General features: G+C 36.0%; 1 protein-coding gene across 1 annotated transcript in view; it reads left to right on the top strand.

Moving 5' to 3' along the window:
• Positions 1-15375, top strand: part of Uhrf2 (ubiquitin like with PHD and ring finger domains 2) — an 87210-nt gene that overhangs the window by 47130 nt on the left and 24705 nt on the right. Inside the window, exons 4-6 of the mRNA XM_028894679.2 lie at positions 8741-8959; positions 13050-13159; positions 14634-14820. Of these exons, the coding sequence (XP_028750512.1) occupies positions 8741-8959; positions 13050-13159; positions 14634-14820 (516 nt within the window). The remainder of the gene's footprint in view (positions 1-8740; positions 8960-13049; positions 13160-14633; positions 14821-15375) is intronic.

Genomic DNA, 15375 nt, shown 5'->3' on the forward strand with positions numbered 1-15375 from the left:
TTGTTTTAAAACTTAACCATTCTTACTTAATTTCCTCCTGTAAGCATCTACTTGATGTATGTCTTTTTTCTTATAACTTTGAAAAAATACCTAACAATGGAATGCTCTGTCTTTTTAAACAATTGAGTAAACTTGGGTTATTTTGGTAAGTATTTTAAAATATTATATTTTTGGTTTAGATATTTAACCAAGTTGTGTTTTTACCTTTATAAAAATAGCAATTCATCATTGCTGATGTGTTTGAAAATGAGATGTATTGCCATATATAATTTGTAAAATCCCAATATAAGCAGTCCTAAGTAACCTGTTGTCTGTAAGCTCTAAATTTAAGGTGCAGGACATCATAATATTTTGTTAGAATATGAAATGTTTTCTTTTTGCATGCAGCTTGACATTAAAGATTTTCTAAACTAGAACATGCCTAAGATGAATGGTGTCCTTATTTAATCATATTTCCTCTGGGAAGCAATGTTTTGAAGAAATGGGGTTTCATTGGTAACTGCCTTGTTTAATAGTTTTTTGAGTCTTGGAATTTTTAGCTTACAAGCCACTTATTAAAATGAAGTTTCAGTATTGAATGCAAACCTGTTTCCATTTTCTTGAAGTAGAATTCTGTAGACTCTATTAATCAATAGCTATTAGTTAAAATGAGTTTATTTTAGTTGATAAATATGTCATTTAGTTAAGGATAATTAAAAGTACATACTCTGAAGGGTAGCTCAAAGAATTTCTTTACATTTGGGGCAATACAACTTCATTGGGAAAACTTCAAGCTTTTGGTTTTTTTAATGCTTATTGGAAATTTAAATCTCATAAAGTGCCTTAAAATCCAGGATTTACTAACTTGGACCTTTGGAATAATGCCTTGACTTCTATTTCTGAGAAACATTTAGGTTCTTCCTCTGATAGGAGTAGTGATTGGCCTCTTGGTACAGTAGTAAGAAAAGTTGACCTTGATCCATTGCTCCAGTTCCTTATGAATACATTCTATCATTTAGAAGTTGTTCAAGCTTCCATTTTCCATAGAGTAGTTGGTGTCGTTTATACAATCAGTTTTCATCAGTATAATTGCTGGAAGAAATAGCTGTCCGGACCAATTTGCAGTAACCTCAAAACTTACTGTTCCTAGGTTAGCAGTTGCCTACCCTTTATCAAGTTCTGGTATAATTAAAAGTTTAGCTACTTACAGATATTTTACTTGATATTTTAAGAACACTGATGACAATAGTTTAAGTATATTCTTAGCTCTGTATGGAATTCTGTTTCCACAGATACAGTTTGGATATGGCTTAAGTTTGTTACCCAGGGAGTCATGTGGTTGGCGCATATTGATTTTGAAAGAGCGAGAGATGTTTTGACCAAGCCTTTATAGGTTGGAAGATACTTTAAGTCTTTAGCTTGATTGGAGGAATGCCCTTGAAACATATTATGGGACCTAGTCCTTTGACTTCATATTTCAAGATGGGCTCACTTACTCTCATACATGCTGTCTCCATTGTGCTACATCACTGTGACAAATCTACTGTTATCTCTTCACTAGAGAGAAATCAGTGGAGCCCAACTGATCTTGGACTATGAACCCCAAAATACAAATTAAAAATACTTTTTAAACTTTTCTTTATGAAGTTATGAAACCTCAGCTGTTTTGTTACAGTGATGCAAAACAGACTAATGAGTTTACCACCTAAGTACTTAGGTCAAGGATTCTTAAGAGGAATAGCATAATCAAAATCAATTTCAGATATAGTAATTACAATGTATAATACTTGATTAAGAGACTTTGTGCTGAAGAAATAGCTCAGAGGTTAAGAACAGTTATTACTCTGGCATAGGACCAATGTTTAGTAACCAACACTCACAAGATGACTCAGAACCATACATAACTCCATTCCAGCCAGGTTGCCCTCTTCAGGCCTTTCAATACTACCTGCACATGGTCCACATACATACATGCTGGCAAAACACTCATATACATGAAATAAAAATATTTTTAAAAGGTCTTAAATTATGTAAAAACATTTTATTTTACTTAACGTGCTGAACATGTTATTCTTCAGTGTGTTATATCCTAGGTGTCGTAAAGTGCAAACAAGCTACCTGCTTCTCACTGAAAACTTGGCGTTTACCCTGTGGGTGCTGTGATAAAATATTTACAATTAGAGTACAAGCTAGAAAGTGGTGTTTTTGTGATTTTGAAGAGGAGCAGTGGGAGAAGCGTAAAGTGATCTTCAGAGTAGATGCATATGATTAGATTGTCAAGGGTGTGTGGTAAGGAGAAAAGACTCTAAAGATAGATTTTAAAAATTATGGGTATAGTGGTACTTGGCAGTTCCAGTACTTGGAAGTCTGTGGGCAGAAGGAGCATGAATTTGTGGCCCAGCTGGGTTACATAATGAATTCCAGGCAAGCCCAGACTACTGCATTAAATGACAAATAGGTAAATATTTCCAATTAAACATCCAGAGAAAGATGCATCAGGATTTTTTGTTGTTGTTTAGTTTTACCTTTTCTGTACATCCCTAGAAGACAGTAAAAGAATAAGTAAATAATCCTTTTCTTGTGAGGGGAGAGAAAAGAGAAAGCACAAAAATTTGAAAGCTAAGAAGGGTTGAATGGCCTTAGATGTTCTTTAGTGACCTTAGTAGAAACCCTGCTTTTATATCCAAAAAAGAATTCTAATGAGCTTCAAGAGTTGAGTTAGCTGATAACCATCACCCATAGTGCTTTCACAGTGTTTGAACCAAGTTTTGCTCTCTACTGGTGTTCCCAGGTGGTGACTAATTGGGACAACTTCTGGGGCCTGGTAACATTCCAAAGAAAGCTGAAATACATGGACTAGAAACTAACTGGCTTTGGAGAACACTGGAAAGGCTCAGGCATTAAATTTACTGGGTACTTTGGAAGTAGGCATGTGAATGGGACCTGGGATTATTGATGTGGTTAATTTTGTTAGTTTAGCCATTTCTACTGTGTTGTGTTTAACCCAAGGAAGGTGTGAGAGTGTATAAGAAATGTATTTGACCAGCAAAACACGGAAGGAGATACCACCATGAAATATTGGAATTGGCACAGGCCATTCAGATTGGAAAAGACAACATTCTAGGAAAGGAATTTTGAAGATACCAAATGATAATTTGTAGAGAATCTTTAAAGAAAAATAAGTTTTATAATTGGCAGAATCTAGAACACTAAGTAAGCATCAACCAAGAAGAAAAGTTACCAGAGAGAAAACAAAAAAATCGAATTAAGCTATACTTTATTACTTAGCTGTGAATACTATTAAGTCAACGTGTTAAAAATACTGACTTTAAAAGCCACATGGTATAATGTGCTCATAAGAACAAGAAGTTTGTCAGCTTATGTTTAAGAGTATGGGGTCAAAAACGATAAGCTTGAAGCATCTGCTTATCTTGTTTTTAAATAAGTTATTTTACTTCTGCACTTCATCTGCAGGATTAGGATAAAATGACTACTTTCTCTGTCATGAACTATTATAAAAATATATATCCATATTAGAATAACTCCTGGTGTGTGCTATGTAGAAGATATGAGGGAACAGGAAATTGAGGGATAGAGTAACCATCTGAAATTACAGAGTAGCATCTTATTTGAAGATGTGGAGATGGTTGGGAAATGACTTTGAGGATGGAGGTAAAACTCAGTGGTAGATTGCTTACCTAGTATGCCTAAGGCCCTGGTTTGAAATTTTCTTAAGCATCTTCCTCGTTATGTCCTACAAAAAAAATAAATAACTAAGAACTAAAAGCAATTGCCTAAAGGAAAACTTGTAGAAGTCAGATTTGTGATGGACTGGGGCAAAAAACTGCTTGTCCTTATAAGCATTGAATGTTAGCACGAATTTTCTAAAAATGTGGAGAGTCTTTGTGTTTATATTTTTAACTTGTAGTGTTTTTGTTTTTGTTATAGAAATCTGTAAACAGATTGGCAAGTTGAGAGAGCAACAATGAATTGTTTAACTTCAGGCATTATCAACTCATGGCCAGTTTTGTTATTATCTGTAACTGCATACTGAGTACCAGAGGATTATTTTGAAGAGAGTCACAGTTTAAATCATTTGAGGAGTAAATGGCTTTAAATGCAGCTGTAGTGTCCTTGGTGGGTACACTGCTCAGAGCTCCAAGAAAGAATTCTACCATCAGATTCAAGAAGTTGAGTTAGTTGATAACGTTCATCTATAAGTATAACATTTAACCAAGGTCATACTCTTTCTGAGCACAAGAAATTCTAGGGCCTCTGGTTGATTTCTATACCTGCGTTCAGTATTGGTTTGGCCAAGACTTCCCCAGGTCTCCAAAACCTTTCATGTCCGAAACTCCCCTTTTCCTTTCTATACAGTTGACCACAATCATGGTCTAAAGGCCCTTAATGCCTAGTTATGATACTTCTCCATATCTTTAGAGCTGTCACCTTCATCTTTACATCTGCTTCCCAAAACATCAGCCAACAAAATATGTAAGAATGATTCTTCTTAGCATTTTCTAGGAAAGAACTGACATCAGCTCTCAGACTACGTTCTATAAAGGTCTATAAATATAATATAAAAAGGTCTGTTTATAGATTTTTAGGAGAATTTAATTTTTTAGTACAATTTAAGTTGAATACATGCTTTCTCCCCAATATGCTTTGGAATTTTGATATGCACTGAGAGACCCATATGGCCATCCTCTAATAACTATGTACACTCTAATGTGTTGACATGGTAAAGTATATTTTGCATGTTACAGTCTGGTTGGAAGGAGCATATCCTGTGTGAAACAGGATCTTCAAAGCTTGAATCTGCTGTGTCTTGTTTCCTTTGGTTGTAGGAGATCATAGCCATCAATGGGCTGCGTTCTGAGGAGTTCTGTGAGTCTGGTGAATCACTTGCCTATGAGAACCCTAACACATAATGTATAATCACAAATCCTGCACAAAGCCTGGTGATCACAATAGGAGTTAAACTTACCCATGTTCAGAATTCCTTCCTATGTAAAATAGGAGGTCAGTTGTTGGTACATGACTGTAATCCCAGCACTTGGAAGGCCAAGACTTGAGGATTGCAAGTTGATGAACAGTTAGTTTGAGCTGCAAAGTAAGGCTTAGCTCAACTTAACAAAAACTAGCCAAAAAGAAGAAAATCTTTGTTTGAGATCTTTAGTTTTTCCAAAATGTTTACATTCTGAGTATGTACGTTTTGACAAACCTAGACATATGGAGGGTGTTTTTGCTATTGAAACATGCTTTTTTGCTAATTTTTTTTTAAATTCAGACTGATGAATAACGTTACGGTATCAAATTATAACTTTCACATTATAGCTGAAAAAATAATCCCATCTGATGCAGAAACTTTCATCTTAAAAGGAGGCAGAAAATGAATTCATGATTTAAGAATTAAAACATCTAGTTAGCTGGGTTGGTGGTTCACATCTGTAATTCCATTATGAGTTCCAGATAATGTGGACTACAGTGAGACCCCCATCTCTAAAAGAAAGCAAATCTAACTTCTTCATTTTATATACTGAGGAAAGTTCTCACTCGAGTTATTTCTATATTCGGGTTTGGCCACTGAACTAGAAGAAGAGAACTATGGATGCAATGGGCACTTGTCAAAGAAGGCTCCTTTAGGGTTGTTTTTTTGTTGTTGTTGTTTTTGTTTTTTATAGCTGTATTAAGCACCTCAGAGGTCCTAAAATGTTTAGTTTTTAAAACTACCAAATGAGGCACTAAGTTCATGTTTTTATGGATGAGGAGTAGTCACGGAGATTTAGGATAGCTTTCCCAAGGGTACACAATAGCAGAAACCAAATCGGAACTCTAAACCCAGGCAAGGTAAAAAAGGAACCTATTTTGAATGAAGACCCAAGGATAGTAAAGAAATAAAAACTTGGGTATGTGCGTTAAAGGAAAGCCACTAAAAACAATACGCCTTGGAAGAGAACATAATTGAAGGTGGTAGGGGGATTTAAGGCTGTAAATGCTATTTCTCTTCTGAGGAGAGTGTGAGAATTTCTTCATGGGATTAAGACATGAATAAATTCCCAATGCTTACCTCTGGTTCTGTATCAACTACCTTCTCTTTCCTTTATCAGAACTGTCTGGACAAGGCTTTCCTTCCATCATTTACTGTCTGAACAGAGGGTAATTATTTGAAAGGTTTGCCAAAGGGAATTACAGCATTGAGGATAAATGGACCAGAATGTCTCTGGGGCCCCCACAATACTGGACTTTTCCTCGTCCAATTAACTGAAACTTGGAGAACTGATTAAGCTGGGTTAGTAAAGATCTCATACATACAGTGTTGGACTCATTGAAGGCAAGTCAGATATGTTGTGAGAGTCATGAGCTTGCATAGCCCTTGTTTGATTTGGAAGAACCACGGCAGTTGCTGGGACAGCTTCTGACTTCAGATCAGCTGGAATCTGAACACGCTACTCTTACTCGGCTCAAGGCCAGGTTTCTTCCCTTCATTTCTGCTTGCTTGCTTTTTGGTTTTGGTTTTGTTTGTTTTCAAGACAGGGTTTCTTTGTGTAATAGCTCTCACTGTCCTAGAACTCACTTTGTAGACCATGTTGGCCTCGAACTCAGAGACCCTCGTACCTCTGCCTCCTGAGTGCTGGGATTAAAGGCACGCACCACCACCACTGACAATTTCTGCCTTAGTAATGCTGATTCCCAAGGATATAATGAATATTTTTGCATTCGTATAGGATGTGGTTAACTTGACTGACTGAAAGGATTTGTAAAATTTAATGTTAAGTCTCACTTCCTGAATTCCTTACTTGGGCCTGAAGTATAGCACGAGAATGTGTTTTGTAGTGAGTTTGCAGATGGTGGTAAGACCCTACTTTGTATACCACACTCTTAAGAACCATGGCAGTGTGGTTCATCTCCGTTGATTGAACATTTTAGTAGTGGAAGTAGGCGCTACTCATTTCTTTGTAATCAATAATGCACAAAGGCTGCAGCAGGATCTAATTTTATAGAAGCCAGGGTGTATTGCTTGATTGCCGTCTTTGGCCTGATGATGTCAACAAGTTGGAGTTAAAAATTTTTTTTTTTTTCAAGACAGGGTCTCTCTGTGTAATTCTGGCTGTCCTAGAACTCACTATGTGGCCAGTCTGGCCTCAACTCAGATCTGCCTGCCTCTGCTTTTCAAGGACTGGGATTAAAGGCATGAACCACTATGCCAGGCTTAAAATAAATCAGAAAGCATTGAGGTCAAGGATTATGTTAGGTGTCTCCCTTGCCCCCATGGTTCTACTTCCTGCTACATATAAAATTGTGGGGTTTTGTTTATTTGATTTATTTATTTTTGGTCTTAAGCATTACTACATTTAAGAACAATAATTTTAACAGGAATATTTTCCTGGGGAAGTGGAAGCTGCTGGGGCATGCTAGCTAGGTTCATGAATGAAGCAAATTATGACACTTGATGAACTGGCTCTAAGATCAGGGAGAAGCTGACATCGAGGCTTGATAAAATGATGGTGATAATTTAAAAATTCTTATTTTTATTTTATGTGTATGGGCATTTTGCCTGTATGTATGTCTGTGTACTGTGTATATGCTATGTGCTTTGTGCTCATGATCTCAGAAGAGGGTGTAGGGTCCCTTGGAACTGAAGTTGCAGGCAGTTGTGAACTGTCATGTGGGTGCTGGGAACCAGACTCCTCCTTAAGAGCAATGCTCTAATACAGCAGTAAGTGTTCTTTGTGGCTGAACCATCTCTTCAGTCACTATTGACTTTATTTATTTACTTATTTAATGTATTTATTTCATGTGTATGGATGTTTGTCTGCATGTATGTCCCTGTACCATGTGTTTGCCAGGTGCCCACAAATACCAGAAGAGGGTGTGGGATTGTGAGCTGCCCTGTGGGTGTTGATAATTGAACCCAGGTCCTCCGGTGCCCTTAACTGATGAGGTATTTCCCAGCCCCCATTGATGTAATTCTTAAGTATGAAATGAGTTTGTGTTTTAAATACTCTATCTCTTAGCTAATGATTAGCATCTTCCTCAGCTTTTAAGAAGAATTCTCTGGTAATTAAAATCATTAGTGCTTATCATTTAAGTATCAAGAATAATACAGCGTCTCTTTTAGAATATTATAACAGTAATAAATGGCAGGATACGTTCATTACATAAAGAAACCCCAGGGTTTGGAGATGTGACTCAGCAGTTAAAGAGTGCTTTCAGCTTTTCCAAAGAATTTGGGTTGTCAAAACTGCCTGTAGCTTGAGCTCCAGGGGATATGATGGCCTTAGCAGGCACACATGTGGTGTATATTCACACATGCATGTACACACAAAGAAAAATGAGTCTGGAAAGAAACTCCAACTTAATATGATGATGGATACAGAACATGGGACGTACACTCTGAAAGCCTTGAAAAAAGGCTCCTGTCCAAGGCTTAGTTGAGTTGTGGAGCGAGTTTATTTATGTTCACATTTATACATATCAGCCTGTGAGTGTCACAGTACAGGTGAGAAATGTACCCAGTAATAACAGATGTTGTTACCTGTATATGTTTTAAGGTATAGTCCAGGCTGATCTCAAATTCATTGTCCTGCCTCCATGTCTTTAGTCTATCCTACCAGCATGTGCCACCACCACCACTGGAAATTGTACTTTTTCCTCTCAACTCTGCAAATTAGGTCTTTCTATACATTGCATACAATTTTAGCCTCCTGTGAAAATAATTCTGAACTCTGTCATGTGGTTTCTTTTCCTGTTCCCTCAGATATCCAGAAAGTGGTACACTAGAAATGAATGTTAAAGATCTTCGACCACGAGCAAGAACCACTTTAAAATGGAATGAGCTGAATGTTGGTGATGTGGTAATGGTTAATTACAATGTAGAAAATCCAGGCAAAAGAGGATTTTGGTATGATGCTGAAATTACCACACTGAAGACAATCTCAAGGACCAAAAAAGAAGTTCGGGTGAAAATTTTCCTGGGGTAAGGTTCTTGTCACTAATACCATTTAGTTATTCAATTAGAAATGTAATTCTCAGATGTGAAGCACATATTCCTATTAAAGAAGATGGAGTTAAAGAGAAATTTCCACTTTATAAGAGAATATTTTTATAAAGTCTTGAATTTTTATTAAGACCTAATGTATCTTCATCTCTAAGGTTAAAGATAATTTTGGATAATTTTAGAGAAGCCTATGCTTCCTAGAATTCTTTGTTTGTTTGCTTTATTGAGACAAGGTTTCTCCATTATAACACCTCTGGCTTTCTTGGAACTTGCTTTGTAGAACAGGCTGGCCTCAAACTCACAGAAATCTGCCTGCCTCTGGCTCCCGAGTGCTAGGATAAAAGGAATGCACCACCACAACCCAGCTTAGAATTATGATAATATAATATAATGTAATTCTTACAATAATATACAAAAAAAACACTTAGGAACCATGTTAACGTATTCGCTGTAGATAACAACTTAACCTCTTTTCTAGCTTGTAACTTTGCAGGATTTTCCTCAAGTGATACAGTAGTAGGCATTGTCTCATAGAGAGCTTTTACAGCTGGGAAATTACTACTGCTACCCCTCTCCCTGCTTATTTTTTTTAATTTACTGAATAATCACTCAGTTGCCTTTTAAAAAGATAATATGTAGTAAGGAGTTTCTAAATTTTCCTTATAAACTCTTTCTATGTACATTTCTTTTCTTTATAATGAATATATACAAGATTTGATGAATTGAGCAGTGAGAATTTAGCATGACATTTACAGATTTTGCTTAAGAGAGTCAAATTGAAATAATTTTATGTTTTATTTAACTGGATTAGTGGCAAAAGGTGACAAATGTGGGAGTAAGCAAACATTTATTTGTGATCAGTAGAAAGCAAGGATGGATAAAGCACAGCCCACTAGCTGCTTGTGCATGTAAATAAAGTTTTACTGGAACACAGCAGCGCCCGTTGATTATTATCTACACTGGTTTTGTACAAAACAGCTTTGAGGAGCTGCAACTGAGATCGTCTGGCTGCACAGCTTAAACTGCTGATTGTCTGACCCTTCATGAAAATAGTTGCTAACCATGAGATCAGGATGAAGACTGTTGGAATGTGCTGAAGAAAGCTTTTACTTTATTGTTTTCATATTAGAATATTAGAATCAAAGCTCATATTTTAGAAAACAGATTTCCGACCTTTGTACAGAACTACAAATGTGATTGTTACTCAAATAAGGATGTAATTGAATTTATAAACAATTTAAAATTCAGATGTATATACAATTCTGAAGAAACCACCAAAATAACATGACTATATAGGGAACCTTATACTTGGATTGTAGGAAGTATAAAAAAGGGTGTGTACAACAGGAGATAACAAAACTCATAGCATTGAGCTTTAGAAAAAGAAATGATCTGAGATATGATGGTGCATACCTTTAGATCAGAGCACTGAGAGGCATAGGCAGAAATATTTCTGAATTCAAGGCCACTCAGGGCTGCATAGTGAGACCCTGTCTCAAAATTAATTAATAAATAAATAAAATTAAAGGAAAAGAAAATTTTTTTAAATTTTAAAAAAGTTTTTAAAAGATCTAAGTGACCCTCAGTTAGAAAATTACATTGGTGACTAAACTAAGGATGAGTGGAAAGACGGACAGGCAAATTGGATTAGTTTATCAGTGACATTATAGCTTTCCCAACCACAGAACACTACTAAGTTCTTACTACTACAAGAGTTAGGAAAATAAGAGTAGTAAAAGCAAGGATGGTTTGGGGATAGGTATTTATTTCATAGTTAAAAGTCTTCCTAGAGGCTTGAGAGATGTCTTAGGAGCACTTTCTGCTCTTGTAGAGAACATGAGTTTGGTTCCCTACGCCAACATAGGCATCGCATAATCAGTATAACTGTAACTCTAGTTCCAGGGAATCCAGTGCCCTCTTCTGGCCTCTGTGAGTTCATGCACACATGTAGGTTGTAGAGTGTCTTTAATTTTATCACTTAAGAGTGATAACTTAAGTGGTCACCATTCCCTGGGAATGCAAATGTCAAAACGAAGACTGAGAAGCGTTTGAATAAATGGCCAGTGTTTTTAAGCAATTGCAAGGAAGAAAAAGAGGATATGAGAATTTGTAGATTATACTTAGTGTATGGGTGAAATTATTCCATATGTTTAGGGAGGTAGACAACAACAAGACTACAGAAAATTAAGGTAAGTGTAACCTTGAGAAGATGTAAAGAAATGATTACTTCTGAGGTAGTGTGACAGTTCTGTCTGCTGTCATCACTGATGACAACAAAGGATATGTTCCTCACAGTTGCTTCAGTTATCCATTTACCTGTATAGTTTTCTGTACTACATTTGATATTAAATTTTTAATAGAAAAGGTAAAGGTGGAGAAAGTCTTAAGTAAATCGATGCTACTTTCTCTTAAAAAAAATAGATGTTGTAGAATTCACTACAGGAGCCAAAAGCAAATAAATAAAAGCCTTAAATCTATGTGTACCTAATAACATGTCTTCCAAATACAAAGCAAAAGCTATGATTAAAAAGGATAAACAGGGCTGGACAAAAAGCTCAGTGGTTAAGAGTACTTGTTGCTCTTGTAGAGGACCCATTTGAATCCATTCCATGTCAGGCAGCTCACAACCTTCCTATAACTCCAGCTCTGAGGGGATTCAGTGCATCTAGCTTCTTCAGGTACCTGTATTCATGTACAATACTTACACAAACCCTACACATTCACATAATTAATAATATTTTTAAAGGAGAAACAAGTTCACAGTCATAGTAGGAAACTGAAGAATTTGCAAATAAATATAAATGAAGTAACTGTGGCTTCATATTGAAACGATACCTAATAAAGGACACCTTATTTTTGCCTAGAAATATTAGAAGTATAATTGAGTCTTATTTTAACTAACAGGAGAGAATTTTACATAGTCTTTATGCTAAGTCTATAAGACAGATTCTTTTTACCAGATAATCTAATAAAGCCTCTGACTTTCTTTTTTCCTAATATTACTCTGAAGTTATTATTTTTCTCTTATGAAAATTTTGTTTATTCTCTTGATTGAGAAGGAATACACTATTATACTTTGAGATAAAAAAAAATCTTCTATGTGAGTTCCTTTTTGTCCTTAAGAAAGTTTAAAGATAAAATCAAAGTGAAAAGAAAATGTGAGAATGTTATGACTTGGAATTTATTGAAGGAAATTATTGACCCCTGACTCTATTTAAAATTATTTTCCTCAATCCATGATTTTTTTGCTTTTAATTTGTTGAGACTAGGTCTCTCTGTATAGCCTTGGCTGTCTTGGAACTCACTCTGTAGACCAAGCTGGCATGGAACTCAGAGATTCATCTGCCTCTGCACACACACACACCCCAGTACCAGGATTAAAAGTGTATGCCACCACTGTCTGGTGCCTGGCCCATGTTTGAATTCTCACAAATAAAGAATTTATTTGTTTTTATAATAAAGAAAATCTAGTCCCATTTCTGTGTTTGCAAGCACATTTGTTTCACTGGCCGTTTTAAACAACACATATATTAAGATTGAAAATAACCTTGATACCATTTGAGTTTAGGAAAAATGATTGGGTGCTCAGTTTCTACCAACACACTATAAAGGTTAAAAACAGTATTGAAATTAAACGTTATATATTCAGTCCTGAAAGCATACAATATGTGAAACTAGAAGATGGTGTTTCATATTAAAAATGAAGATACTATTAAATATTGTAACACAAATCTATAACTCAGTGGTATCCTACACATAGAAATTATGACTGTATGTAGAGCCTTTGCATACAATGGTTGAAGGGGCTTTATACTCAACTCCTACCTATATGTTTCCTTTTAACAAGATGTTTTCTGTTTAACAGAAATGAGAAGTTATTGCTGAAGTTACATATTACTTTGAGGATTAACTACTACTAAAAACAAAAGACCAGAATAATTATAATAGCTATAAGCTTAGTCAATTTATATTTTGGAAAAATGAATTTTCACAGTGACTTATAATTATTATTTTCACATAATTTAAATTTTGCTGATAGAAATTAATGTTTCTTCCTCTTTTTAAACAGGGGTTCTGAAGGAACATTAAATGACTGCCGGGTGGTATTTGTAGATGAAATCTTCAAGATTGAGAAGCCTGGAGCCCATCCTATTTCCTTTGCAGATGGAAAGTTTTTAAGTATGAGTTTCTCTTTTAGGCTTAGTCTCAATTTGCTGTGTAGTGGAAAGTTAGTTTTATTGACCAATGAATTACTTTACAGGAGTTATAAAATAGTGGACCATACAAATTTAGTTCCTTTTAAGGATGCTTGTAGTAAGTTATTGTTGTTTGTAAAATGGTCTTTCAAATGCTTATCCATGTGTGTTCTTTTTTTAAAAAAAATATTTAAAATTATTTATATATGTGTGTCCCAGTGTGCATGTTTATGTCAGAGAACTACTTTAGGAAATCTCTTTCACCTTGTGGATTCTGGGATTTGAACTCAGGTTGTCAGGCCTGGTAGCAAATGCCTTTGCCTGATGAACCATCTCACTAGCTCTCTGTGTGCATTACTACCAACAATTTCTCTGTGTCCTTATCCATCCTTAACATCAGAGGCCTAAAGGCTCTAGTGTTGTTGTTTGTTTCTTGGCTCTTGTGAGGGGGCCTGCCACCCTGCTCCCAAATAATCACACACAGAGGCTTATTCTTAATTATAAATGCCTGGCCTTAGCTTGGCTTAGTTTCTAGCCAGCTTTCCTTAACTTTAAATTATCCTATCTACCTTTTGCCTCTGGGCTTTTCCTGTTCTCTTACTTCTGTACATCTTACTCTTATACTGTGGCTTGCTGTGTAGCTGGGTGGCCTCCTCCTTCTCTGGCTCCTAAATCTCCTTTCATTCCTCCATCTCCTTTTTTCCCCTGTTTATTCTCTCTGCCTGCCATTCCCACCTGTTTCTCTCTCATGCCTTGCTATTGCTGTTCAGTTCTTTATTAGATCATCAGGTGTTTTAGACAGGCAAAGTAACACAGCTTTACAGAGTTAAACAAATGCAACATAAACAAAAGTAACACACCTTAAATAATATTCTACAACATTCTAGGATATTAGATAGTACCTCAGTGAGTTCTTTGAACTTCCCATGGGAATGTTGATGGACATATTGGGAAATCTGTGAATCAATAGGCATATAATACAATTGATGGCAAAGATATATACTGTTCCTATGTTTATTGCCATTACATCCTGCCTCCCACACACGCTGGTTTACTCATGGGCTCATTTCATGAATTTCTGATTTGAGTAAGTCGGGTCTGAAGCATTTTGCATTTCCTTGTTCTTTTTTTTTTTTTCAAGTATGCATGTGTATGTGTATACATGTGTGTTCCAGCACAAGTGTAGAGGTTAGAAGACCCTTGAAGTTAATTCTGTCATTACATCATGTCGGTTATGGGGATTGAACTCAGGTCACCCAGCTTGTCAGCAGATGCCTTTACTTACTAAGCCATCTCTCTAGCCTGCAGCACTTATCAGATCTCACCCTGGGTTATTCTTTTTAGTACATTTTTTCTTTTTTCATTTAAAAAATAAGTTTTATGCTGTTTCAGTGGCTTTTTCTTTATGAGAATAATAGATACAAAAAGATAAAACTTCTAAAATTTGTTCTTTGTAGGGAAAAATGACCCTGAATGTGACCTGTGTGGTGGAGACTCAGATAAGAAATGTCACATGTGTTCTTGTCATAAATGTGGAGAGAAACGGGATCCCAACATGCAGCTTCTGTGTGATGAGTGCAATATGGCGTATCATATCTACTGCCTGAGTCCACCTTTGGAGAAAGTCCCAGAAGAAGAGTACTGGTACTATCCTTGGGTTTAGTCTTTTTTAATTATTGTTTTTCTACAAATAAACTGATCTTCTAAGAGTGGACCTTACCCTCCCTCCCTCTCTCCCTACTTCCTTCCTCTCTTTACTTTTCTTCAGATAGTTTCTTATGTAGTCCTGCCTGATCTGGAACTTGCAATGTAGACCAGACTGGCCTCAAACTGATAGAGATCTGCCTACATATGTCTCCCAGGTGCTTGGGATTCCAGGACTGTGCTGCCAGGCCTGGCTAGACATGAATTTCTAAAGCTACATAGTACATTAAAGTCTTTAAATGTCATAGGTAACTGTCACTTAGCACTGACACCTGATCCATTTACTGTAATAACTCTTGAGTTGGGTTCTGATTTTATAGTTTTATCTTTCTGGTCATACTCTGGTATGGAATCATTCAAAAGTACAAATTTGATTGTTAAGCCTTTGCTTCAAAGGCCTTAAGTTGTCTTTAAAGGAACTGGAATGCTATGACTTAGTTGTTTTTCAGTCTATATGGCATACTACATCTCTTCCTTATTTCCCTAAATACCCTA

The sequence above is a fragment of the Peromyscus leucopus genome, chromosome 1 (assembly GCF_004664715.2).
Source record: "Peromyscus leucopus breed LL Stock chromosome 1, UCI_PerLeu_2.1, whole genome shotgun sequence".
Classification (NCBI taxonomy): domain Eukaryota; kingdom Metazoa; phylum Chordata; class Mammalia; order Rodentia; family Cricetidae; genus Peromyscus; species Peromyscus leucopus.